This window comes from Brugia malayi (assembly GCF_000002995.4).
Source record: "Brugia malayi strain FR3 genome assembly, contig: Bm_v4_ChrX_scaffold_001, whole genome shotgun sequence".
Taxonomy (NCBI): domain Eukaryota; kingdom Metazoa; phylum Nematoda; class Chromadorea; order Rhabditida; family Onchocercidae; genus Brugia; species Brugia malayi.
Window position 1 is genome coordinate 10,677,994 of NW_025062479.1, and position 25,158 is coordinate 10,703,151.

A 25,158-nucleotide genomic window follows, 5' to 3' on the forward strand; every position below is an offset into this window, starting at 1 on the left:
TGTGGCTTAGCGTTAAATTTAATTATATCTGTCGCGAAATTTGTTTCATTTTATCTTTTATCTCTACAATGTCTTTGTTTGCATAGTATTGGTGTTAGTATTCGATTAGTTGTAGCTTGGGTCATCATGTAACACTAATATGTCAGCCATGTAATAACAATATGTCTATCGATTAATTGTTAATCTTATGTAATATTTTGTTCGTATTTTGTGGAGAATTGCTCATAGGTAGGCAAATCACTCTAATGCTTGAGAATTTAGACTTGTCAATGAAAGTGTTTTATTCTTTGACTAGAGATATCTTAGTATGTTTGCTTGGCAGTAAATAATATCGGAAAGAAATATGTAATATTAGAAAGAAATGCTGTTGAACCTTCAAAGCTTTTTTCGTAATTAGGTTTGGAGGGTTCTGAATTGTTATTTGCTAACTATACGTTGTGTGTTCTTAGTCTGCTTGTAGTTTCTTGAATGCATTGTTGTGTGGTACCTAATAATTATCTATATATAATGTGATAGAATGTTTAAATGACATTTTAAAAATCAACGAGGAAAGTGATATTATCCATTCGGATTTACAGAGATTTTCGATTCTTCATTCCAAGTATATGTTGAATTAAATCATTAATTCAATTGGCGGATTACAATAAATATTTCAGTGAGAATGCTGGTAATTTTACAAACAGCAAAACTATTTTCTAGTCGGATTCCATCATTTATTGGCGCTCAAGTTTCTCGTTTTATTTCATACTTGTACTATCAAATTGAAAAGGATGAGTTGAAATTTGAAGGTCGAACTTTAGATTACCCGTCGTCTACCCAATTTTCCGTTCAACTATTAATGCTGAAGAAGGATTGGGGAAAATTGGTTGTTATACCGAATAGATACTGCAGCTCTACTACGAAAAGCTGATTGGTGCTTGGTCTTTTTTTCTCGAGAATCAACGGAGAACATATTTGAGTCGAGAATTGATCTCCGGCGATAGATACGGTATCGAAGTGTAATTGCTGCAATTTTTTTGTATTGAATAAAGAAATAGGTGTATTCTGCATCGGCCTTCAACATTGCGATCAGTATAGAAAATGAATTAAATTCAGGGAATCCCATAATCATACTAATGTTATTACGGAAACTTCATCAGGCAGACATAGGAATTAATGTTAGGAGAACAAATGTTATTATGTGGTAAAAGACATAACAATATGCAACCCTTCATCAATGACGGTGAGTGAATCACGCATTTGCCCTTTCAGGAAATTCATACCCACTATGTTGTCTTGAGTGAATTCATAGCCATTGTGATGTCTTCAGTGAATTTATGAGACAAAATGACCGATTGCGGTAAATTTAATTATTTCTTTGAAAAAAAAAAAAGCATTTAACATTAATATGTCAAATGTGTAGTATATATTTGAACAATTTATACTGTTATCCTGACGTTGACGTAGCAGTTCGTAATCAACCATTTTATATCAGTTTTCAGCAAATGAAAGAAGGTCAAAAGAAATTCATAAATATATGGTTTATTAATTTTAGGTTCAAAAAATAATAGTCAGTTTTTGGCACCAAGTCAAAGGACTACTCGACAATTTCGCTATTTCAGTATGCAAACCGTGGAATTTGCAGTACCATCCGATTCAACAGATGAACTTTCAACTGTTGAATATTTAGGGGGTGGTTCATTCGGCAACGTTATGTACGTATTTATAATACACTTGTCATTTTATTTGTATTTTAATTTGTGAAAAATATAACTGGAATTTTTCGTAATCCTAATTTAAACTTTTGAGAAAGGAATTTGCAGAAAAATTACAAATTTTATATGTGTCGATGGTCGTCGAACAGTTGTTGCAATCAAAAAATTATATGAACCATTTCGCGATGAAAAAACTGCACTAAGAGTACATAGGTAAGAAATTTAAATCTTAAAATGTTCTTGTCACTCGACATCATTGTCCAGAACAAAGCTTGACATATGTGAATGCTGCAGAATTCGACAGCTGTTCAGTTGAGGACTAATAAGCGGAAACAGTATGGTATTCTTGGTGAAGTATATATTGTCAAAATCAATTTGGTGCATTTGCATTGAGAGTGATAAGATATTAATATAAGCTGCTGTTATTTTAAACAGAAAAGAGACAGAAAGGGGAAAGGTACAATATTTCATATGATCTTTTTTAAAAATTGCGAACATTCTTGAGTGGAATTGTCATTCTTTTTTCTTGGAAGAAAAAACATAACTATCCACATCTATTTTTCATATTTTAGGGAAATTCGTCTACTTCAAATGATGGTCCATGAGAATATTGTGAGGCTTTTGGACTTGTATACACCTGATAATTCACTTTCTACTCTTTCCATTGTGTAAGTTTCGTAATAACTTTACCTGAAACTCATTTATTATTCGTCTTTAGTGAAAAAATATTGCTATACAGACAATGGTAATTATTTAGATAACTTCGGAATTTGTTTCTCAGTACTATATTTTACAAGAAGTCTACAGAGAGTTTAATCTGCCAAATTAGTTATTAAAGATTAGAAATTTTAGAATGAGGTCGATGTGCGGAAGAAATATAAGATGAAAGGAAGATAGTTCTTTAGTATGATAAACTTTTATATCACGAATAAGTTCACCTCTTCACTTTTGCATATTACTTTTTACTGAGCATGTCTTCAAACAATCTTTTGCATTTTTTTTTTTTTTTTTTTTCATTATCAACGTTGATAGTTATAAAACTTGTTCAAATAAACTCATTTAGCTTTGTATGACTAATACGGAAAATTATATCTTTATGTCTGTTTTGTTCAGATTTTTTTTGTATAATATATTAGTGTTGGATAGCATTCCCAACATTTATGCACCTTTTAATCTTTTACTTTAGGTATATTGTGACAGAATACGCTGGTAATAGTTTGTATGAAATTTTGAAACGAGAACGTGAAACAGGATTACGAATCCTTACTCCGGAACATCATAAATTTATTATTTATCAATTGTTGCGTGCATTGAAATACATTCATTCAGCAAATGTAATTTTCTCGGAATTCTTTGGTATTTTTTTTTTTTTCACAATGTTACCAGCATTTTTAAGAAATTGAAAAAGATAAGCATTATATACTCTATCAAATTTTGTTAAGGTTATGCATCGAGATTTGAAACCGGGTAATTTGGCTCTTACTGATGAATGTGATTTATCAGTTTTGGATTTTGGTTTAGCTCGTTCATTAAATGCTGACGATACTGTTTTATCTGCATATGTTATAACACGTTGGTATCGTAGTCCGGAAGTTATGTATTGGAAGATATGTTCATACGACACGCAAGGTATGAAATATTCCTTCTCTTATCGTAACATTTAATGTATGAATCTAATATTCGTCTTTTGGTAACGAATCTTTGTTCATAAATTGTACCAAATTTAGTAGATATTTTTTGTAAGAACTAGTGGAGGTATTTTGTTGTAAAAATGAAAAGACGATTCATAGAATAGATCTTATGTAGCTATTTTCGTTAAGTATTATTTTTTGATTAAAAAGAATTTTTCAGCTGATGTGTGGTCAGTAGGTTGCATTCTTGCAGAACTTAGTCTCGGACATCCACTTTTTCCTGGGGAAGATTGTAAGTTTTAGTTTTTTATTGTTAAATGTATAGATTTCAGTTCTTACTTCCATCAAGAAATCATTTTTCGAACTTTATTTTCCAAAGTTTGGACTTAAAAAATGTAATAATTCTTATGTTTTATGCAACTTTTTCGCCTGTTTCGGAATACGTCATTTTCAGCTATGGCACAATATCGTTTAATAGCAGAGCTATGTGGAAGTCCGGACCCAGAATTATTAGTTAAATTAGCTTCGAATGAAGCCATTCTTAATGTTATAACGAAACTGGGTGTTTATTCGCGCAAATCTTTTTCAGAATATTTTCCTAAAACCTTCTCCAAACATCTTGTTGATTTTCTAGATCGAATTCTTGTGCTAGATCCCGAGAAAAGGTTGGTGAATTTTATTATTGAATTATATTTTGTTTACCATATATTATGATAGGGTAGTAATTTCTTCAGTTTATATGCTTTCTTTTTAGGGATTTTTAGATTCAGTTGATAAAAATTTATCATCGATATTTTTTGTTGCTTTTAGAATGACGGTAACGGATGCACTTAGCCATCCTTACTTAGAGGAATATTCAATGCCAGAGGACGAGCCAGTAGCAGATGGGCCTTTCATTCTAGATGAAGGATCAAATGGCCGGACAATTGCAGAATGGAAAGGTAATCATCGATAGTTTAGCCTCATTTGTTGATTCAAAGCAGTAAAATTTCTAATAACTCAAATTTTGTGAGGTGGACTGGATGTCTCGTAAAAAACTGAATATGTAGGGGAAATTCTTAAGTAATAGTGTGCTGACCTGTCATGATTATTTGAAAAACTATTTAATGAACCGATCCAAACGCAAGCGTTACAATTTCTTATCATTGTCCAAGAAAATCTAGGATGAATAATACGTCAGATGCTAATCCGAAGTTCGTACTCATTACTTACTCTTTCTTATCATTTCAGCTCTTATATGGCAAGAATTGTTGAATTTTGATCGACGGAAGAAAAACAGTTGTTGATGACATTAATAACACAAATGTACATTATACGATATTTCTGTTCATAAAATATTTCAGTGTTTTTGTGTAATTTTCCAAAACCATATCAAAAAGTAGGGAAAAATCAACTGCCTAAGTCGAGAAATACATATTGTAATATTTGCAAACAAATATTTATTAGTTACTGATGAAAATTTCACATCAAATATTATAATGTCAAAAGTTTGAACACTTAGAATTTAAATAGCATATATAATGTGTAATTCTTGACAAGCACTCCATGATTTTTTTTTTTTTTTGACAAAATTTTCAACATTATGAAAATTTGTAAAAGATCAAACTACTTCATGTCTAAAATTCCTACTGTATTTTGTTGCATTTTTAGTTCTAACCTAGACATTATGATTTCATTCTCATGAAACTATTCCTAATATGTAGATCATACATTTGGTATGAATATTAATTTAATGCAATTTTTCCTGTATGAAATATATGAATCAAATACGTAATACGTAAGAATATTTATCATTTGAAGAATTCTGAATAACTGATCAAGAAATACACGTTGTTTGTTTCCGGTTAGGTGAACAAGGTGGGAGAGAGAAGGAGAAAAGCAGAGGGTGAAGAAAAAGAAGTAAAGTTCCTATATTGAAGGAGCCTTTCGGAATGCTCAATCAATCTTGTTGAAATGAATAATGATAGCATGTTTATTATATGTTCGTAATAATAATAATAAAAATAATGAATAATCACAATAATAAAAGTAAATAAATAAGAAAAATATAGTGATAGTAAGATAACAACAGTAGTAGCAGTAATAGTATGATCGATAGGAAATCAATTAAATCAGTGAATGAACTGAAATGTTAAACATTGAACTGTGCAACAATGCATTTGATGCATAGCAATACAATGGCTTGCTTCAACTACTTTAACCCGTTGCATTGTTATTTTCGATTAGATTTTTATAAGATCAAAGTTGCGGAAGGAGAGAAGGGGAGAGAGAGCAAAAAAAAAAAAAAAAAAAAAAAAAAAAACAAATAATTATGGAAAGATGGAAAAGAAAGAGGAAGAAGGAAGAAAGATGAGGATGAATTATCGAATATCTCTTAATATATACACTCTGAAATAAAAGATGATAACAAAGCTTTGCTCATTTCTACTAATCTTCATTCTTGCTTCTTCAAACTAACATTTCTTTCTCTTCCCCCTCTTCATCATATTTTGTTAAATGCCGCTGGCATGATTCGCTTAGTCGCTTTCTGCTTGCTTTAATTCATTTTTACAGTGATGCTTTTTTGCTTGATAATATGAATCATTAACAGATACTTCATATTGATTCTTCAATAGCATTTTTAACCGTAGCTGTGTTGATCCTAACTTCATCTAAGCATTTTAGTCATGGCGACAGATTATTTTAGCATATTTTTGTTGCAACTGATGACAATCGTAAGTTTCCTCCTTTTCCTTCTCTCTCTTCTTTCCCTCTTTTTATCATTTCGATAAACATTAATTGACACTATATGGATGTATGTAATTTATTCAATTATATATATATATATATATATATATATATATATATAATAATCGAGTAAATGATTAAGTAGGCATATATATATATATATATATATATATATATATTTATTTATTTAATTATATGCTTCATGTTTACTCCATCCACACATATTTACCTCTTGAATCATTTGCTCAATTATTTATTTCCGTCGTTTTATCTATATTTTATACAGATACATAGTTTATTCACATAGTATTAAAATATATATATATATGGATGCACAGGTACACATACCCATGGTATACATACCTGTATATAGGGACACAGACACATACAAAGACGTACAATATATAAATAAATATATATATGGGTCATCTGATCTGCTCAATTCATCATGATAGCATAGGTAAGATATTCGATGTAATAAATGAATAACGTTTATTTTGTTTGGGGATTTTTGTTTTGGATAAAGAAATATATGATTCGGGTAAAAGTGATGAAAAACGATATTTATTAGTCATATGTAAGTAATTAATTAATAAATTATTTTTTATTTGCTTTTTCTTTTTTGCTACTTTTATATCTTTCTGTATATGTTTGTATGTTCATTCTGTTAAAGATGAGCATAAGGATGTGTTAATATTATTTGTAATTTAATTTATTTTCGTATTTTATTTATTTGAATAATTAGTTAGTTAGGAATCAAGTAAATTAATTGATTTGTGGACAATCGTTGAGAACTTTTTTATTTTATTTGCAGGGTATGGAAAATTGTCGTGTATATTTATAAGATATGTATGTATATTGATGGATGATGAAGTAAACTTTATTGGACTACTTTTTGAGTGATTTTAATTTTAGTATTTTGTATTAAATGTCATTAAAATTCATTGTAGTAGATTTACTTAAAGAGTTAAAATATTTGAATTGATATCTTATCTTGCGTATAACAACAAATAATTGAAAATTATTTATGAATGTTATTCATGAGAGAGAATTAGAATAGAATTACAATTAGGATTGGATATTTTGATTGCTCTTATTATTGCATACTTTCATGTGTGTTTTAGTCATTTCTTCCATTTTATTATAATAATAATAAATTTTCTGGGAATTTTCATATTATTTCGATTTTTTTTAAACTATTTAATTTTTGATCCAATTTTATGGCCAGGTCGATTTTATGTTAGAATTTTGGTTATATTCAATTTTTAACTAATCAATTTTACACGATCCTGCTACTATTATTTGTAGCTTTGATCATTTGATCATTTATAACGGGATTAATAATAGGATTAAACCAATGTTATTTTGATAATAATCAAGCATAAAAGAGATAATTAGACATTAAATGGAACTGTTAATACTTAATATACCTACATCTAATCTATTTGTCTGGTATATTTCTTTTTTTTTCGAGTCAAAATTTTTTTCTTTAATACTTTCATGAAAATTATATATATATATGTATATGTATAAATCTCACTTCCATTTTTGTTTCTTATAATAGATTGAAAATTTCCATGAAATACTTTTTTTTGCAAAAGAAAATGATAAAAGGAAAAGATAAAGTAACCGATTATGAAAAGTATTGAAATCATTTCGTTCATGGCGTTTCTCTTTTTTTTCCTCTTCCTTCTTCATTCTCGTTGAATGCATATAATTTTTAAGATTTTGCAAAAAAACCAAGCACTTTTTTCTTTTTTTTGATGGATAGTCATTAATTTTAAATTTAAAATGTGAAATGATGTCATCACATTTTTTTTGTTTTTTTTTTGTTGATCGTTTCAGTATTTCAATGACAATAATATATATTTATATGTATTCCATATGTTTGTTATAAGGTTGCTGGATGAATTAATTTTACAAAGTTTTTGGGCAAAATAATTTTTTTCCCGAGTTTTTTTTTTTTTTTTTTGGATTACATTTACGCAAGAGATATCACACATGCTAGAACGCATAACATCTTAAATTCAAATAATTATATTTCAAATAACTGTTTGTTTTCCTTCTCTCCTCTTTTCCCTTTCCAGCTTAACCAGTTAGTTAACTGTATTTGTAAATAAATAAACAAATGTATATGATAGTATACTAAAAAGTTAGCATAATTTCATGATATGATGGTATAGTAAAATTAAATAAAAAGAAAAAAACATATATGAAAGTATTTGAATTTTGGAATTCCAGTGACAATATTTTATAGTTTAGAGGAAAAAAAGGAATGAAATGAACTTAGTTTATGAAAGAAGATAATTTTTCTGGTTTACTTACTGAACAGTGTTATTTCTTATCTTTTTATACAATTACCATTCATTTATATATTTATTCATTCATCCATCCATTTCTCTGATGTGATCAAAAATCATCCACTTACTTTAAAATGAACAAATTTCTCTCCCCATTTTTTTATTTGCACCAGTTAGTTTCAAAAAAAAAAGAAAAGAAAAAAAAAAATTAAAATCTTATTCTTATCCATATCATATCTTCAAACATTTAAGCAAATAACAGACATCATTACATCACTTTCCTTTTTTCTCGCTCTCTCTCTCTTTCTTATTAGCTCACTGAATTTAAATTGATAACATGTTATTTCGGTGTTTTATTGTTGATTATCGTACTGACACTTAAAATTTGTAAAAATTTCCACGACATTTTTTATTACTTGGGATAATTTTATCATTTGTGATATGATTACTGTTACTACTATATTTGATAATGATGATAATGGAAAGAAAATGATGAGTATGATGTAACATATTCGATTTAAAAAAAGAAAGGAAGAAAAATCCCCATCTTTAAAATGAAAATTATCTTACATTTGATAGATTTAATTTACAAAAAAAGAAAAAGATGATAATGTAAATTAAAAAAAATTTTTTTTTTGATCAATCTAATGCGAATGAAAGAAAAGAAGTAGAAAGCAAGAATATATTGATTGTGTTGTATTAGTTTTTTAAAGCTTCGAACGCTAACCTAATACATTGATATATTTCTTGAAAAAAAAAATTTTTTTTTAGTGAAATTTTGCGTCCAATTCTTTTTGAAAATAAACAATTTAAAAAAAAAAGAAAAAAAAACGAAATTTTGACTTCATACAAATTACATGCTTAATAATACCATAAATTTCGTTAAAATTACATATGAAAATATGAATGAAATGGAATAGAATAAAATGATCAAATGTTAAATGGAAAAAGTTATGATAAAATAAAAGAATAAATTAGTTAAAAGAATAAAATAATAATAAGGAATTAGTTATATAATAATATTAATGATAATGACTGAAAACTGATACAAGGGAGATTAAAATATATAATAATTTTAATGATAGTGATATGATAATAATAGAATATTCAAAAATATTGACTGAATAAGAGATGATACTAATATTTTAAACTCCATTGTCATTTTGATCAATGATGCTTCTTAAAGTTTTGAGGTTATAAAGAGAGGGGAAGGAAGTAGAAACGACGCTTTCAGGGAATAAAACAACATATCTACATACATGCATACATACACACATACATACATTATTCTGCACGTATTATAAATACACATACTCATATATTACATACATACATACATATGCAGAAGTGTAGTAGCATTTAATTTCCTTTCATACGCTCTTCAATATTTTTCTTTCTGTCATTCCCATTAAACCAGTTTTCTCTTCTATTCTTATCTTTCCTCTTCTTTTTTCTCTTCTTTTTCTTTTCTTTTCATTCCATTCCATTCCATTTCATTCCATTTCATTCCATTCCATTTCATTCCATTCCATTCCATTTCATTCCATTCCATTTCATTTCATTTCATTTCATTCCATTTCATTTCATTTCATTCCATTTCATTTCATTTCATTTCATTCCATTTCATTTCATTTCATTCCATTCCATTTCATTTCATTTCATTTCATTTCATTTCATTTCATTTCATTTCATTTCATTCCATTCCATTTCATTCCATTCCATTTCATTTCATTTCATTTCATTCCATTTCATTTCATTTCATTTCATTTCATTTCATTTCATTTCATTTCATTTCATTTCATTTCATTCCATTTCATTTCATTTCATTCCATTCCATTTCATTCCATTCCATTCCATTTCATTCCATTCCATTCCATTTCATTCCATTCCATTTCATTTCATTTCATTTCATTCCATTTCATTTCATTTCATTCCATTTCATTTCATTCCATTCCATTTCATTTCATTTCATTTCATTTCATTTCATTCCATTTCATTTCATTTCATTTCATTTCATTTCATTTCATTTCATTTCATTTCATTTCATTTCATTCCATTCCATTTCATTCCATTCCATTTCATTTCATTTCATTTCATTCCATTTCATTTCATTTCATTTCATTTCATTTCATTTCATTCATTTCATTTCATTTCATTCCATTCCATTTCATTTCATTTCATTTCATTCCATTTCATTTCATTTCATTTCATTTCATTTCATTTCATTTCATTTCATTTCATTTCATTTCATTCCATTTCATTTCATTTCATTCCATTCCATTTCATTTCATTCCATTTCATTTCATTTCATTTCATTTCATTCCATTTCATTCCATTTCATTTCATTCCATTTCATTCCATTTCATTCCATTTCATTTCATTTCATTCCATTTCATTTCATTTCTTTTCATTCCATTCCATTCCATTTCATTCCATTTCATTCCATTCCATTCCATTTCATTCCATTCCATTCCATTTCATTCCATTCCATTTCATTTCATTTCATTTCATTCCATTTCATTTCATTTCATTCCATTTCATTTCATTTCATTTCATTCCATTCCATTTCATTTCATTTCATTTCATTTCATTCCATTTCATTTCATTTCATTTCATTTCATTTCATTTCATTTCATTTCATTCCATTCCATTTCATTCCATTCCATTTCATTTCATTTCATTTCATTCCATTTCATTTCATTTCATTTCATTTCATTTCATTTCATTTCATTTCATTCCATTCCATTTCATTTCATTTCATTTCATTCCATTCCATTTCATTTCATTTCATTTCATTTCATTTCATTTCATTTCATTTCATTTCATTTCATTCCATTCCATTTCATTTCATTCCATTTCATTTCATTTCATTTCATTCCATTTCATTTCATTTCATTTCATTTCATTTCATTTCATTTCATTTCATTTCATTCCATTCCATTTTCATTCCATTCCATTTCATTTCATTTCATTTCATTCCATTCCATTTCATTTCATTCCATTTCATTCCATTTCATTTCATTCCATTTCATTCCATTTCATTCCATTCCATTCCATTTCATTCCATTCCATTCCATTTCATTTCATTTCATTTCATTCCATTTCATTTCATTTCATTCCATTTCATTTCATTTCATTTCATTTCATTCCATTTCATTCCATTCCATTTCATTCCATTCCATTTCATTTCATTTCATTCCATTTCATTCCATTTCATTTCATTTCATTCCATTTCATTTCATTTCATTTCATTCCATTCCATTCCATTTCATTTCATTTCATTTCATTTCATTTCATTCATTTCATTTCATTTCATTTCATTTCATTTCATTTCATTTCATTTCATTCCATTCCATTCCATTTCATTCCATTCCATTTCATTTCATTTCATTTCATTCCATTCCATTTCATTCCATTCCATTTCATTTCATTTCATTTCATTCCATTTCATTCCATTTCATTCCATTCCATTCCATTTCATTCCATTCCATTCCATTTCATTTCATTTCATTCCATTTCATTTCATTTCATTCCATTTCATTTCATTTCATTTCATTTCATTCCATTCCATTTCATTCCATTCCATTTCATTTCATTTCATTTCATTCCATTTCATTTCATTTCATTCCATTTCATTTCATTTCATTTCATTCCATTCCATTCCATTTCATTTCATTTCATTTCATTTCATTTCATTTCATTCCATTTCATTTCATTTCATTCCATTTCATTTCATTTCATTTCATTCCATTCCATTCCATTTCATTTCATTCCATTTCATTCCATTTCATTTCATTTCATTTCATTTCATTCCATTTCATTTCATTTCATTCCATTTCATTCCATTTCATTCCATTTCATTTCATTTCATTCCATTTCATTTCATTTCATTTCATTCCATTCCATTCCATTTCATTTCATCTCATTTCATTTCATTGTTTGTTTACATTACTTGAAAAGTGTTATCGATTTTGTCAATTTCTTTATGAAATTAGTTTGTAAGAGGCGGATGAACAGCTTATCGTTTATTTCATTCAGATATGTTTTAGTAAATTTGTAGCATTATTATTGTTACTCATTTATAGTTGCATTAATTGATCGGTGGTTTATGTTATTTGAATGCATAATAGAAATTAGTAATTTGTATGTATGTATGAATGTGTAGGTATGTATACATATAAATTTATTATTTCTGATTATATATCATTGAAATGTTTTAAGTTTACTTTTTATTGTGTGTTATATGATTTTTTGAAATTGCTAGAATACTTTAAAACGTTAAAAATTGCAATTTTACATTAGTTTTTTATCTCTAAAAATTTTTTTCTAATTCTCGATGAAATTTTCTGATGAAATTGCTTGCCAACAGAATATGAATATAGAATGATGAATAGTACAGATCGTTTCCAGTTTTTCTTTCGTTTTGCGTTAGGAATTGGAAAATGTATGTATATATTTGTGTTGTGTATATGGAATTATTTCAACCAATGTGATGTATTTAGAAATTCTATATTTTACGAAGAGGAAGAATTTACACGGTGAAATTAACGATTATTATTTTGAACATCACGTGAAGCAATGTTTGATAGCTGCTATAGATTTGGGTCAATTAGATAGTAATGGTTATCAGTTATTTATAATTAAGCAGCATTGTATTTATGTATATTCCTTTATGCGATAACAACATGTTCCTCGTTGTCATATTGTAAGAGTGTTTTGTATTTTTTGTTGAAATGGCAATAGTGTTTTTTTTTTTTTTTTTTTTTTTTTTTTGCAGCATTGAACAATGTCAGGTGGTGTTAAGAATCGTCGAATTTCATTGGGTTCACCTAAAGATTTGAAGGAAGTACATTTCTTTGAAGAAGAAACTATTCCTGATGTTCCTGAAAAAGGTGCTCGTGTTAAGGTACACTTATTAATTCCTTCATTTCCTCATATTTTTGCATAGGTAGTTCAAAAATTAGAAAAACATCATGCATTCCAGTTGTAATGAATTTCCCCGATGTTTTTCTGGATAAATTTCTAGATAACATTTCATGTAACGCTGTGGTTCAAATAGATTTCAGAATTAAATAAAGGAAAGAAAATAACGAAATATCGTCAGCGGTGAAAAATTGATGAATAGGGGAAGGAAATAAAAAGTCATCAGATTATTCATATAGAATAAATATCGATAGTTTCTTTCTAGATTTGCTTTTTTTTTTTCGAGTTTTATTCTATACCGCCCAAAACTAAACATAAATACACATATTTAGGAAAGTTTAAACAAAACTATCAAGTATGAATCAAAAAAGTGGTAAAAAAAATTACTAAGTCTCATCTCATAGGTGATAACGAATAATTATGTAGCTCGAAAACCAGTTTGCGACATTCATGTTTGATGTTTTTATAACACGTAAGTTGTTGTCGTTGATATTCATCAATTTTGTTTAGCTAAATTCTAATGTATTGTTGCAAACAAAAAATGCTGTTAATTATATAATAATTTTGAGGTGTGTTATGCTGGAGTATGTCTTACGGACCGTGAAGTAACAAATACGAAGCAAGCAAGAATTACGAATGGTATAAAAGATACGAGTCTTTTCCCAGGTTAATTTTGTTTGTTATATCACAAGTGCTTTTTCTTTATCGAATAATCTCTTCTATACATCTTTCACAAGTTTTGAAAAGTTTGAAAATTTTAGAATTTATGGTTTTTGCGCATTGATGCAATAGTTTTTTTCAGGATATGAAGTTTCTGGTGTAGTTGAAGCATTCGGCGATGAAGCAAAATGTACGGAATTCGATTTGAAAATTGGAGACAAGGTATGTCTACGATGAATGCTGGCGCATTTTATAGTTTATAAGGTGACTCAACACATCAACTTGAATTTCCAGGAAATTTTATAGTATCGCATTTTTTTTTCCTGTGCAGGCTTGTTCGTTCATTTTTACATAATATATCCGATAATCAAAAAGCTTTGTCTAACTGCTGATCATTCTCTAGGTAATTGTTTGGCCAACGGATGAAATGTGTCAACACGGCTATGCTGACTATGTCACAGTACCTACACTGCAGTTTCTTATCAAGATTCCGGATACTCTCTCAATGCATGTCGCTTCCATCCTTCCAGCCGGTGCTACTTGGGCTCTTTCTGCTGTTATTCAAGTAATTTGGCTCACTTGTTATATGAATGCTTTAATAATATTTCAAAAACAATAGCATCAATAATATGCGCACGACGTTATGTTGTAACTCTAACTTAGCAGTTAGTTTAATAACAAATTCCTAGGTTAAGTTGGGAAACCAAATTATTAGAAAGTGGAGTTGATTTTGTGGATTACTTATTCAGAATATTAGTAATATCATATCTGTTTCAAACAGATGAATGTTTAAGACGATAGTATTAAGGGAGATGAATAGTTTCATAAAAGTCGACATTTTCAATACGTTGTTTTTTGCGTTAGTGACCATAATAGTTTTAGTCTTTTTTTTTTTTTATAAATCTAAATTAGATTCGAAAGGATCGTAAACTTTATAGGTTTCGCAATTTCAGTTTTTCAAATTCGGAACTTTTATTGATATCGAAAATTATTATCGATAATATGCATGATCATTTGATGATCTATGTATATCCTTATTTGTTTATCGATATTTTGTGATTGCATGGGCACATCTTCGAAAATTGTAGTTTTTTTTTTCATGCAGGCACGTCCGATTGTTGAAGCATTCTCGCAGTCAAAGGGCTTCTGCAACATCCTCATCGTCGGTGCCGGTGGTTTGGGTCTGTGGCTACTAAAGTTGGCGAAGCATTTTCTTTCCGGACATCAGGAAAGAAAAATTAAGGTTAATCTATTTCTTAGACATTTTATTAGTTTTGTGCCGCAGTATTTATTATTTCCATTAGACACAATGCAAATATTAAGATATAATTACATGAAGCTAGAAAAGTACTTTATGGCAGGTTATGTATCCCGGTAATCACATTTGTTGTTGGTTTTATTGATTCATGAAATATTTCCGTTGTAATTTTAATTTTTTTAGATCATGGTAGCGGATGCTCGTGAAGAACGTCTGTGCCTTGCTGAGCGTAATGGTGCAGATTTCGTCGTGCATTGGGATGATTCCGGTTGGTTCAGCCTCGCATTTTCAAAATACTTTGTAAAGCATTAAGTTACAATGTTAGCTTTCTTAAGGAAACTAGGAAAGTTTGCTTTTAGTTACAGATGTTAAGGTTTTTTCCAGAATTCGAGGAATATCTCATTATGAGAACTAAAGATGTTGCTCGTACGGGTGTTCAAGTTGTATTCGATTTCGTCACTTCGCCACGTACTGTTACTCGTTCTCTTAAATGCCTTGCTGAGGTACGCGTTTGTTAGCTTCTTGGAATCTCCCACTCTAAATTAATGGGTTTAACTATTTCGTGCCATATCAAAAGTATATGCATATTTCAATATTTAGGGTGGTGTATTGTTTGTTGGTGGTCTGTCGGGTCTTGATGTACAGCTTCCTATTAAACTAGTTGCCCGTAATCGTCTTGCAATCATGGGAGTTACACGTGGTTCCATCGAACAGCTTAAAAATCTTGTTTGTTTAATTGCTGGAGGACAGATAGATGCTCCTGATTACAGAGTTTATCCGGTCAATCAGGCATCACAGGTTTGCACATTACTCTTTCCTTAGTTACTTTAATTTAAAGTGTGAAGATTCCGTCAGTTATTTAGAGATAATTTAATCCCATCATTGAATACTGTAGCTTCACGAGAGCAAAAAATTCTCTCATCACTAATGGTGATATAAGTTATACGAAGTGCTCGGTAAAGGGGAAAAAAAATCCGGTCCTAAAAAATGATTTATCTTTTGTTATACATAATTGGCAACTGTTATCCTATGTGATTGGTTTGTTGATTATGAAGTAACGAATTATTTTCTAACCCGGAAGTTTATTTCCTTTTTGATTTACAAAGTATTGCTGTATTTTGCAGGTGTTAAAACAACTGAGTATGTCAGAAGTTGAAGGACGCGCAATTCTGGAAGTATGCGATCCAAATACGGCGCTCGAACCCGTTGTGAATCCTTGAAAATTGTTAAAATACATTTATTGTGAAATGCATCGGTTTTGTTCGTCTCAAGATGAGCATATTACTATTAAAATTTTATTACTATCATATATCTATCATCATATGCTGTTGTTACTCTGGATCAGAATTTAATTATTCGAACTCCAGAGAGTGCATTATAAAAAAAGCGATAAATAATGAATTACTTTCGGCGAATTTTAGTTTAATTTAGCTCGAGTTAGCAATATTTAACCTTTCTTATCATTTTTTAGAAGATAGCTAAATCAATGATATTCCCATTATGTTTCCCTTACCTCTTCTGTTTAATTTTTACACTTTTGGCATGCGGTACATGTTGTATAATTTTTTTTTTTTCTTTTCTACGTTCTCAACTTCAATTTAGGAGAGGTGAGATGATTTATTAAACGTTAAACTAAAATTTTATTTTCTAAAACAAATGTTTGGTAATTTTTGTATAAATTTTTTTTTTTGTGTGTGTGTCATATGACATACAAACATAGTAGGATGTGTTTTTCTTTTAATTTAGTCTAGTTTTAGTTTACTCATCCCTTACAATGTACTTATTGTATTTTGTATTATTTCCTTCAGCTTAGTTTCTTTTTTTTTTCTTTCTCTTTGTCTTTTTAATGCTTCGATATACCAATTATTATAGAATTGACTTATTTGCAATGCTATTTGTACGTGTGCACAGTTGTATGCAGTGTACTGGGAATAGGAATTATTCATTCATTCGTTAAACTGTTATAAAAAATATTTTTTTCCAAAGATGTGATCGTCATCTATGTTAAATGTACTTTTTTTTTCTCATTCATTTTCCAAAAATTAAAAATATACGTATTAAAAAAAAAAAAAAAAAAAAAAAAAAAACCATCGATTAGTTTTTTTTTTTTGTTCCCAAGCCCAATGTTTACATTTCGTTAGCGATCAATTCTTCCTTTTTTTCTCTGTTAGGTATCTAAAAAGCTATATCATATGATTTAGAAAATTAAAATTAATTTTTTCGTATTACTGGTATTGTTATAGCACTTACCTTTCATATTTGATCAAGTAAAGTTTAGCTATTCAAGTTTTTTCTTTTTTGGGTTTACATGATGAAAATTAAAAATGAGTTTTAAAATGAGGTTGATGAATTTTGTTAGATCCTTTATTGTGTTAATTTAAAATATAAATGGAAAGTGTAACATAAGCAATCTCGGATATCAAATTAACGTGTCGAAAAGTTTTTACAGAATATTAATGGAAGTGTAATGCAACAGTAGATTGTGTGAGGGAAATGTTCCTGTCTTTTTTTTTCACTACAAATTGATTTTTAGCTAACAAGTTTGAACCACGTACTTTTTTGTGTGTTGATGAGATAAATGGCTTTGGACTTTAGGATAGTGTCGAAGGTGCGGTCAGCTCGTCATGGACGACTCAGGTAAATTTCCGGAAGGAAATCAAATGCTCAAATATTTCAAATAGTAGCGATATATGAGGTAGTGAACAATGAAAGTTAATCACCTGTTAATATCGTTAGAATAAAAACATGTTGATGATACTGAGTAGTTTAAGGTTATCACATGCTGATGTTGATACTCCGGTATTTATGCCAGTTGGAACACAAGGAACTATGAAAGGTTTATTGCCGGAACAACTATCAAGAATGGGTTTTCGTTTGATGTTGTGTAATACGTATCATATGGGCCATAGGCCTGGTCACAAAATTGTTCGCAAAGCTGGTGGTCTTCATTCCTTTATTAATTGGCCATATTCTATTCTTACTGATTCTGGTGGCTTTCAGGTATAATCCTAAATTTGTCAAATTTCATAATGTACCATATCATTTGTAATCTCAACTGATTTAAACGATTACTTTTTAGATGGTTTCATTGAATGATTTGATGAATGTGGAAGAGAAAGGGGTCAATTTCGAAAGTCCGCATACTGGCGAGAAGATGATTTTGAGTCCTGAAGCAAGCATACAGATACAGGTAAGAACTTGGTTTGTCGAGGTCAATTTATTTTGTGTACCAACCACTTTATATTTGTTTATTTCTTTATTTTGTTTTTCCTTATGCATTTTCTGAGCATTATTAGTTAAACAGCCATTAGTAATCTTGAGCAAATGAATATCTGAATGACTTTTTCTTTTTTTAAATCAGTTTAAATTATTGCTCTCCGAAACTTTATTTTCTTTTGATTTTGTTGTAGGAAGATTTGGGAGCTGATATTGTAATGCAGTTAGATCATGTAATACATGTATTTCATGAAGGACCTATCGTTGAAGAAGCAATGGAACGATCGATAAGGTTTATGCAACAAGTTGATTAAAATTTGAATAATCGATTGATATAAAACTGTTTTTAGTTCATACAATTTATTCTTTTCAGGTGGTTGAAACGTTGTCGCAATGCGCATACGAGAAAAGATCAAGCTTTATTTCCTATTATACAGGGTGGTTTAGATCTTTCTCTTCGTAAAAAATGTACTGCAGCTATGGTTCAACAGGCGGAAACGGGTATTGCAATTGGTGGCTTAAGCGGTGGTAAGTTACCGCTTTTTTTTTCTCTCGTAAAATTATATCCCATCTTTCTGTGCGTTTTTAACACTGTCATTTGATAAAGAATGATATAATGTAAACATATGTCAAATTGTCATGAAAATAGTGGAAAAGTTTTTGTTCCTCCATTAGTGATGACGAATTGGTATTTCAATGAAACTTTTTTAAAGATTATAAATATTTGAGATATCCAATACGCTTACACAAATAATTCCGCTTCAGTAAGATGCAGCATCAATCATCAAACTATTCTTTTTAGACTATATAGCAATTAGGCTTTTGATAGTACTGTCTGTTTTTCTTTTTCTTTTCGTAGTTCATTTCACATATATCACTTCACAAAATTTTATTTTTAATTTATAAGGTATTAAATTTTGAATTTCTAATTTATATTTATAAGATATTAGAATGGAATAATTTTACCATAATGTGCAGGAGAAGATAAAAATTCATTTTGGAGAATTGTTGCATGCTGTTGTAAGAATTTACCGGAACATCTGCCACGATATGTGATGGGTATTGGATGGCCAATTGATTTAGTAATTTGCTCATTACTGGGTGCTGATATGTTTGATTGTGTTTACCCAACACGTACTGCAAGGTTTTCAACTCATTATGCTTATTTTAAGATATTTAAAAACTGTTTAGTGATAAATTTTCAAAAAATTAATCTCAAATTTGGCAATTTACAAAGCAATGAATAAATTTTGAAGATTTGGTACAGCAATTGTACGACGTGGTGGTATGCTGCATCTTACTCGAAGTGAATTTGAAAATGATTTTCGACCAATTGATGACAGTTGTCCATGTCATTCTTGTCAGTGTTATACACGAGCCTATATTCATTCCATATTGAGTCAGGTATATTTTATTCCATTTATCTTGAACAGAGTAAGAGAGAAAGGGAGAGAGAGAGAGAGAGGAAGATATTAACTTAAGTTTATTGATTTTCTAGAAATGGAAAAGTTTTTGCAGGAAACTGTTGCATGTCATATTATCTCAGTGCATAATCTGCAGCATCATGTCGATCTCATGAAACGATTGCGTAGTGCAATTGACACAAGTACAGTGCAAGAATTTTTAAACGAATTTTTGTTGGAACAATTTCCCGATGGTAATATACCGAATTGGGTACGTAATGCAGTTGCTCATATGCGTTATGAAATTTAAATAAAATTTAAATATATTTTTGTTATTTTATCATTTTATTAAAATTTTTAAAATTAAATAAAACATGCTTATTTCTTTGGTTTACACTGAAAAGTCATAAATTATGCAATCAGGTTTTAGAAGTACAGTTGTATGGGAATACTGATTTCCATAATTAAAATCTAAGAATTATGAAATGTAACTCGATCAATTTGATATCTTCAATTAAATATCAAATTATAACTCAAACACGGTAAAAGAATGTAACGTTATGTGTATTTTGAATGGATGATAATAAACTGATTAATTCAAAAGGTGCGAAATCATCATTTCAAATATGGCTCTTTATTTACCAAATTTATTGGAACAAATATATTGCCGCCTACATGTGAGAAAAGATAAGAGATAATACAAGTAAACTATGGTATTCCAAACTTTTCTTCAGTCTTTAGTATAACTCTAATTTTAATCTTTCAATTTACATTATCAGTTAGAGTTTTCTAGCGAAATCTTAATTTTAGTTTTAACATGAAGGCGACAGATAGCGCAACTGTCCGTGACATTTTCTTTGGATATTTAACTTTTTCGTTTGTGTTATTACTCTTCCACCTCGTTTAAAATTTCATCCTGTGGTACATCATATTCCTGAAATAGCATCATATTTTTGAAATACTAACTTTTTTTAACCTAATCATCACAGATATACTTTAATTTTGTCATATTTTTATTATATTTTTGACCTGAGACTTCTGGGACTTCCCGGAACCGACTACATCAGATGAATTTCAGCAAAATATTGTATTCAATTAGTGGGAATTTTGGAAAAAGCTTGAGTTGTTTTCGCTTATTGCATGCTTTAATTATTAGTGACAGTCTCACCAAATATTTAACAAAAATTATGTCAACAAAAACAAAAAAGACAAAAAAAAAGCAAAAAAATTATCTTGCATTGCTTATACTATAGGGATTGATATCACAACTTCATTATATTGCTTATTTATCTCATTTGAAACTATCTCTAGTAAAATCCAAAGTTGACTAAAGATTTAATTTAAATTTTAATTTTTCAACCTTTGATTGTTCCGGCATTAGAGCAAAGTTTACAATCTTTGCTGATGTTTGGCTGCCATTTGTAACATTTACTTGTTTGAATGTTGATTGGTAGCCATCCGCTGTTACGTAAATTTCGTAATATCCTGGAGTAAGTAAACGGAAATATTCACCAGTTTTCCCTATAAAATAAATAGCTAATTATTTGACCCAAATAGAAATACAATTTAAGCTTTTTTATAGAGATAACAAAATCTAGATTAATTAATTAAAGTTCTGAATTTGAAATTTTTGATTACAAATTTTTAATTTAAAATTTGTGAAAAAGAAATTTAGATGAAATATTATTCATAATTATTCACTGTGCAGACTAGTCCAAAATTCACTATTTTTATTTTTAAAATTTACAGGATGTAACAGGATGTTTGATTGGAGTAATTTCGGTGCTATTTTTTACCCATATAATAGCTTCTGGTATTGGCTGTCCGGTAATTTTATCTGTTACGATACCTTTGATTCCAATATGAGCCTGTAATAACATTTGTCAAAAAATCTATTTCACAGCAGAATTTTTTTTAATACCTTTAAGATTGAATATGTATGAAGTATATGCATATATATCGTGTTAAAGTTGTCAAACATAAACTTGAATTATTCAATATGTTAAATATAACATAAATTATTCAATAAGATTGATAAAGAAGTAAACTAAAATTGTAGTAATGTATTAAAATATATTGTTTAACATTTGATTTAGCTCAAAATATTACATTTAGCTTAATTTCCATTTAAAAAGAAAAAAGGACAAGCGAACAGTTTACAATTAATGAATATAATTACAACAAATTTGCATAAAAGTTTAGCTTTCTAAAAAAAGATTTGCTTAAAATTTAGTTTCAATTTAACAAAATATATAATAATTTGAGGACAAACCTTCCGAATAAAATCAATCAATGCCTCCTTATTATCTCCCCAAAATTTCGGTAACAATGTGCTATCCGGAAATTTTTCACACGATAATTCCAATGTTATTTCAAATGCATTTGTTGCCAAATAATTGAAATCTTGCATGCCACCCGAAACAGAATACCATTTTGCGCCATTTGTTATTCCACCTAAAATGTACTTATATCATTGATTTATGTAATTTTATGAATTTGATTAATTTGTTAATTTATTTTCGATTTTTTTTTTTTGATTTTTTCAAATATATAAAAGTTTAAAAAATTATTTAACCTTGCCGCGCAAATGCATCAGTAACAGTTCCATCACAGGGTGGATGATCATTTTTTGCCATTTGAGCATGTTTGCTTGCATAACTCTCTGCTAGGTATCTTAAATTAATTTTTTTTTTTTGCTGATTTCAAACAAAAAATTCTTTTATCATTTATTATTTTAGCAAGATAATAAGAGAGAATTGTATGATATTATGGTGATAAATTTACAACATCTCTTAATCATGAAATTCCAAAAAAAAAAAATTCTAAATTTATGTAATCCAAAAAGTAATCGAATGATAAATTCTTTAATAACATTTTTTTTTAATAACATTTGAAATATATTAACCGGAATGTTTCATCATCAGGACTTATAGAATATTCATTGCTGTTTGGAATTCGAGCAGAATCAAACGGATAATTAGCCACTAAATCACCTTCATGCATATTGGCTGATAAAACAAATGGCAAAGAAAGAATCCATTTGCCAACAGCTCGTACTTCTGGTTGATACTTAAAATTTTCAAAAATTTATAATTAAAATTACTCTCATAATTATTTGCCTAAATTACTTCAATAAAAATTAAATTTTAAGTAAAAATACATACTTCTTTTCCCTCATCACCGAACAATTCCAGAAGATGATCAAAACGTGGTATATTATGTCGTTCCAAATAGTAATAGAAACCATCAAGATCCGGAAAATCTCGATTCAAATCAACACCATTTGCATTAGATCTACCGGTAAACCAATCACGAGCATTACTTTCCTGAAATATATTTTAGTCTAAATTTATTCGCTAGTATTTTTCATCACAACTGTTTATTTTGCATTTGAAACGTCAGCAATGTTTACTTTACAGTATCCCAAACACCGTAAGCTAACCATTGTTAAAGTTAAAAGAAAAATATTTCAACTGCTTCCAATGTCCTAATTTTTGCTTTTTTTTTTCTTAAAGCAAAAAATTTAAAGAAGAAATAAAAGAAAAGAAAGGAACCTAACTTTTACAATTACATTAATAGTTTTTATTAAATAATCAGTTAGAAATCTAAATTTTAGAGTTTTTATTTTCCTGTTCTATTCAAATTCCTGTTTATTGATGACACTCATTTGAAATGATGTACAAATCCAGAGAAAGAAAAAAAAAAGAATAGAGATATTCTGAAATATTTATTACGGTGGAAAGTGCACGTTCAAATCCATCCGGATTCATTGATGGCAATAAATGAATTGATGTGGAATTGATAAGTGCCATAATTTCCTTATTTTTTGCCAAAAGTTGATCACAAAAGTATGATGCAAGACGTAATAGTAATTCTCTTCCAATAGGTTCATTACCATGCATATTTCCAATATATTTCATTTCTGGTTTTACTAAAAACAAATCTGTTTTTGACTAATTCAAAAGATTTTCACTTTCGTTTTTTTTTTTTTTTTTTTCCACAAATATAAATTCGAAAATTTGAAAACATTTATTTGTATAAAAACAAAAAAATGCTTAAATGACAAAAATTATTGAATGATACATCGCAGATGGAAATTGAGTGAAAGAAAAAACGGCAACGAAAAATGAGAGAATGATTTTGAATCGAAAAAAAGAAATTGATCTTTTTTAAGTAAAAAAAATCCGTTTTTGTAAATATAATTATTTTCAATTGTAAAAAAATTTTTTACACAAATTATTTAAATTTTGTAGGAGAAAAAAATTTATTTAGATTTTACACCAATCATTTAAATTAATAGCGCTAGTAATAACTAAAATTTAAAAAAGAAAAAAAAAAGACAAAAAAAACATACACATTTCATGTTGTCCAGGTGTTGTTGAAAAATGAATCACAAGTAAATCATTACCATTAACACTTTTACCAATGGAATAAATGGTGGTAAAGTTTGAACAATGCTTATTAATATTAATTAGAATTGTTTCTAATTCATGTTGATTATGATATTTGTACCATTTTTCATTAACGGTACAATTAATTTTTTGCATATTTGAAATGAATGTGAGAAATAAAATGAGAAGCAAATATTTATCCATGTAAACAGAAGTAAATAAAATTAATTTATACAATAATTGTAGATTTTTTTAAAAAATATTTCAATATTTAGACAAATATTGATGAAGAAAGAGAGTAATAGCGTAAATAGCAGACAACAAAAATATATGCACGCTGGTTTCTCTTATTTAACAAACTAAAAGCTTTATATGCTTCTCCTTTTTTTTCCTTTAGGGGCTTACTCGTATTTAAGGCTTTTAAAAACTGCATTCCTCCTCCTATCGTATATATATATATACACTCAAACATTATCAATACTATATATGCTTTCTTCTCTTCCTCTTTCTCTTTCTTTTCCCCTCCCTCTCCCTCTCCCTCTTCTATTCTATTCTTCGTTGCTTAATTACTGGATGTAAGATGATGATGACAAATCGATTAGCTTTAACGCCCCTTTCATTTTCTGTATGTATAGACATATATATATATATATTTATGTATTTGTCATTCACTTACTTCTTTGTCATCAAATTTAGAAAAAAAAGAAGCATAAAATGACAGTAATATGTTATTATTTAAAAAAGGAAAAGAAATATTCATCTGGTAATGGTGTGATATCTTAATGATAATGAAGTAATGTGAGAGAAAAAAACTTTCCATTTTTTCATTCTCAGAAAAAAGTTTTTTCCCCACCTTAATTTATATCTTATCTCACTTTTTTAGATCTTCCTTTTCCACTTTCCCTTTTTTCTCGTTTACTTTCTCTTCTTTTAGGTATAATATCATTTTTAAAGA

At 28.5% G+C, this 25,158-nt stretch overlaps 4 protein-coding genes across 6 annotated transcripts; 3 read left to right on the top strand and 1 right to left on the bottom strand.

Moving 5' to 3' along the window:
* Positions 1 to 1,326: 1,326 nt before the first annotated feature.
* On the top strand, positions 1,327 to 4,611 carry Bma-pmk-3 (Mitogen-activated protein kinase, putative; the record flags this gene model as incomplete). 2 transcript variants are annotated; one of them, XM_001902323.2, is made up of 10 exons in its annotated part: positions 1,327 to 1,339; positions 1,535 to 1,694; positions 1,803 to 1,907; positions 2,267 to 2,362; positions 2,881 to 3,028; positions 3,137 to 3,323; positions 3,546 to 3,617; positions 3,780 to 3,990; positions 4,136 to 4,266; positions 4,556 to 4,611. In XM_001902323.2, 10 exons carry the CDS (start codon positions 1,327 to 1,329, stop codon positions 4,609 to 4,611), a joined length of 1,179 nt encoding a protein of 392 aa, XP_001902358.2. The 2 variants fall into 2 exon arrangements, with proteins under 2 accessions (XP_001902358.2, XP_042930339.1); XM_043074405.1 differs by lacking the exons at positions 1,327 to 1,339; positions 1,535 to 1,694; positions 1,803 to 1,907 and having other exon boundaries at positions 2,286 to 2,362.
* Positions 4,612 to 13,138: 8,527 nt separating this feature from the next.
* Positions 13,139 to 16,413, top strand: Bm7560 (oxidoreductase, zinc-binding dehydrogenase family protein; the record flags this gene model as incomplete). The annotated part of the gene is made up of 9 exons (XM_001902324.2): positions 13,139 to 13,258; positions 13,845 to 13,941; positions 14,078 to 14,157; positions 14,339 to 14,500; positions 15,041 to 15,178; positions 15,377 to 15,461; positions 15,578 to 15,696; positions 15,794 to 15,991; positions 16,318 to 16,413. The coding sequence occupies 9 exons, from the start codon at positions 13,139 to 13,141 to the stop codon at positions 16,411 to 16,413; spliced, it is 1,095 nt and encodes a 364-aa protein (XP_001902359.2).
* A 1,358-nt stretch (positions 16,414 to 17,771) lies between these two features.
* Positions 17,772 to 20,122, top strand: Bma-tgt-1 (Conserved hypothetical protein, putative; the record flags this gene model as incomplete). The annotated part of the gene is made up of 8 exons (XM_043074406.1): positions 17,772 to 17,830; positions 17,965 to 18,193; positions 18,273 to 18,383; positions 18,604 to 18,701; positions 18,783 to 18,937; positions 19,388 to 19,553; positions 19,666 to 19,813; positions 19,928 to 20,122. 8 exons carry the CDS (start codon positions 17,772 to 17,774, stop codon positions 20,120 to 20,122), a joined length of 1,161 nt encoding a protein of 386 aa, XP_042930340.1.
* Positions 20,123 to 20,698: 576 nt separating this feature from the next.
* On the bottom strand, positions 20,699 to 24,407 carry Bma-egl-21 (the record flags this gene model as incomplete). 2 transcript variants are annotated; one of them, XM_001902326.2, is made up of 9 exons in its annotated part: positions 20,699 to 20,746; positions 21,173 to 21,333; positions 21,560 to 21,680; positions 22,085 to 22,266; positions 22,388 to 22,485; positions 22,718 to 22,881; positions 22,977 to 23,138; positions 23,547 to 23,743; positions 24,167 to 24,407. In XM_001902326.2, 9 exons carry the CDS (start codon positions 24,405 to 24,407, stop codon positions 20,699 to 20,701), a joined length of 1,374 nt encoding a protein of 457 aa, XP_001902361.1. The 2 variants fall into 2 exon arrangements, with proteins under 2 accessions (XP_001902361.1, XP_042930341.1); XM_043074407.1 differs by having other exon boundaries at positions 24,167 to 24,359.
* Positions 24,408 to 25,158: the final 751 nt, after the last annotated feature.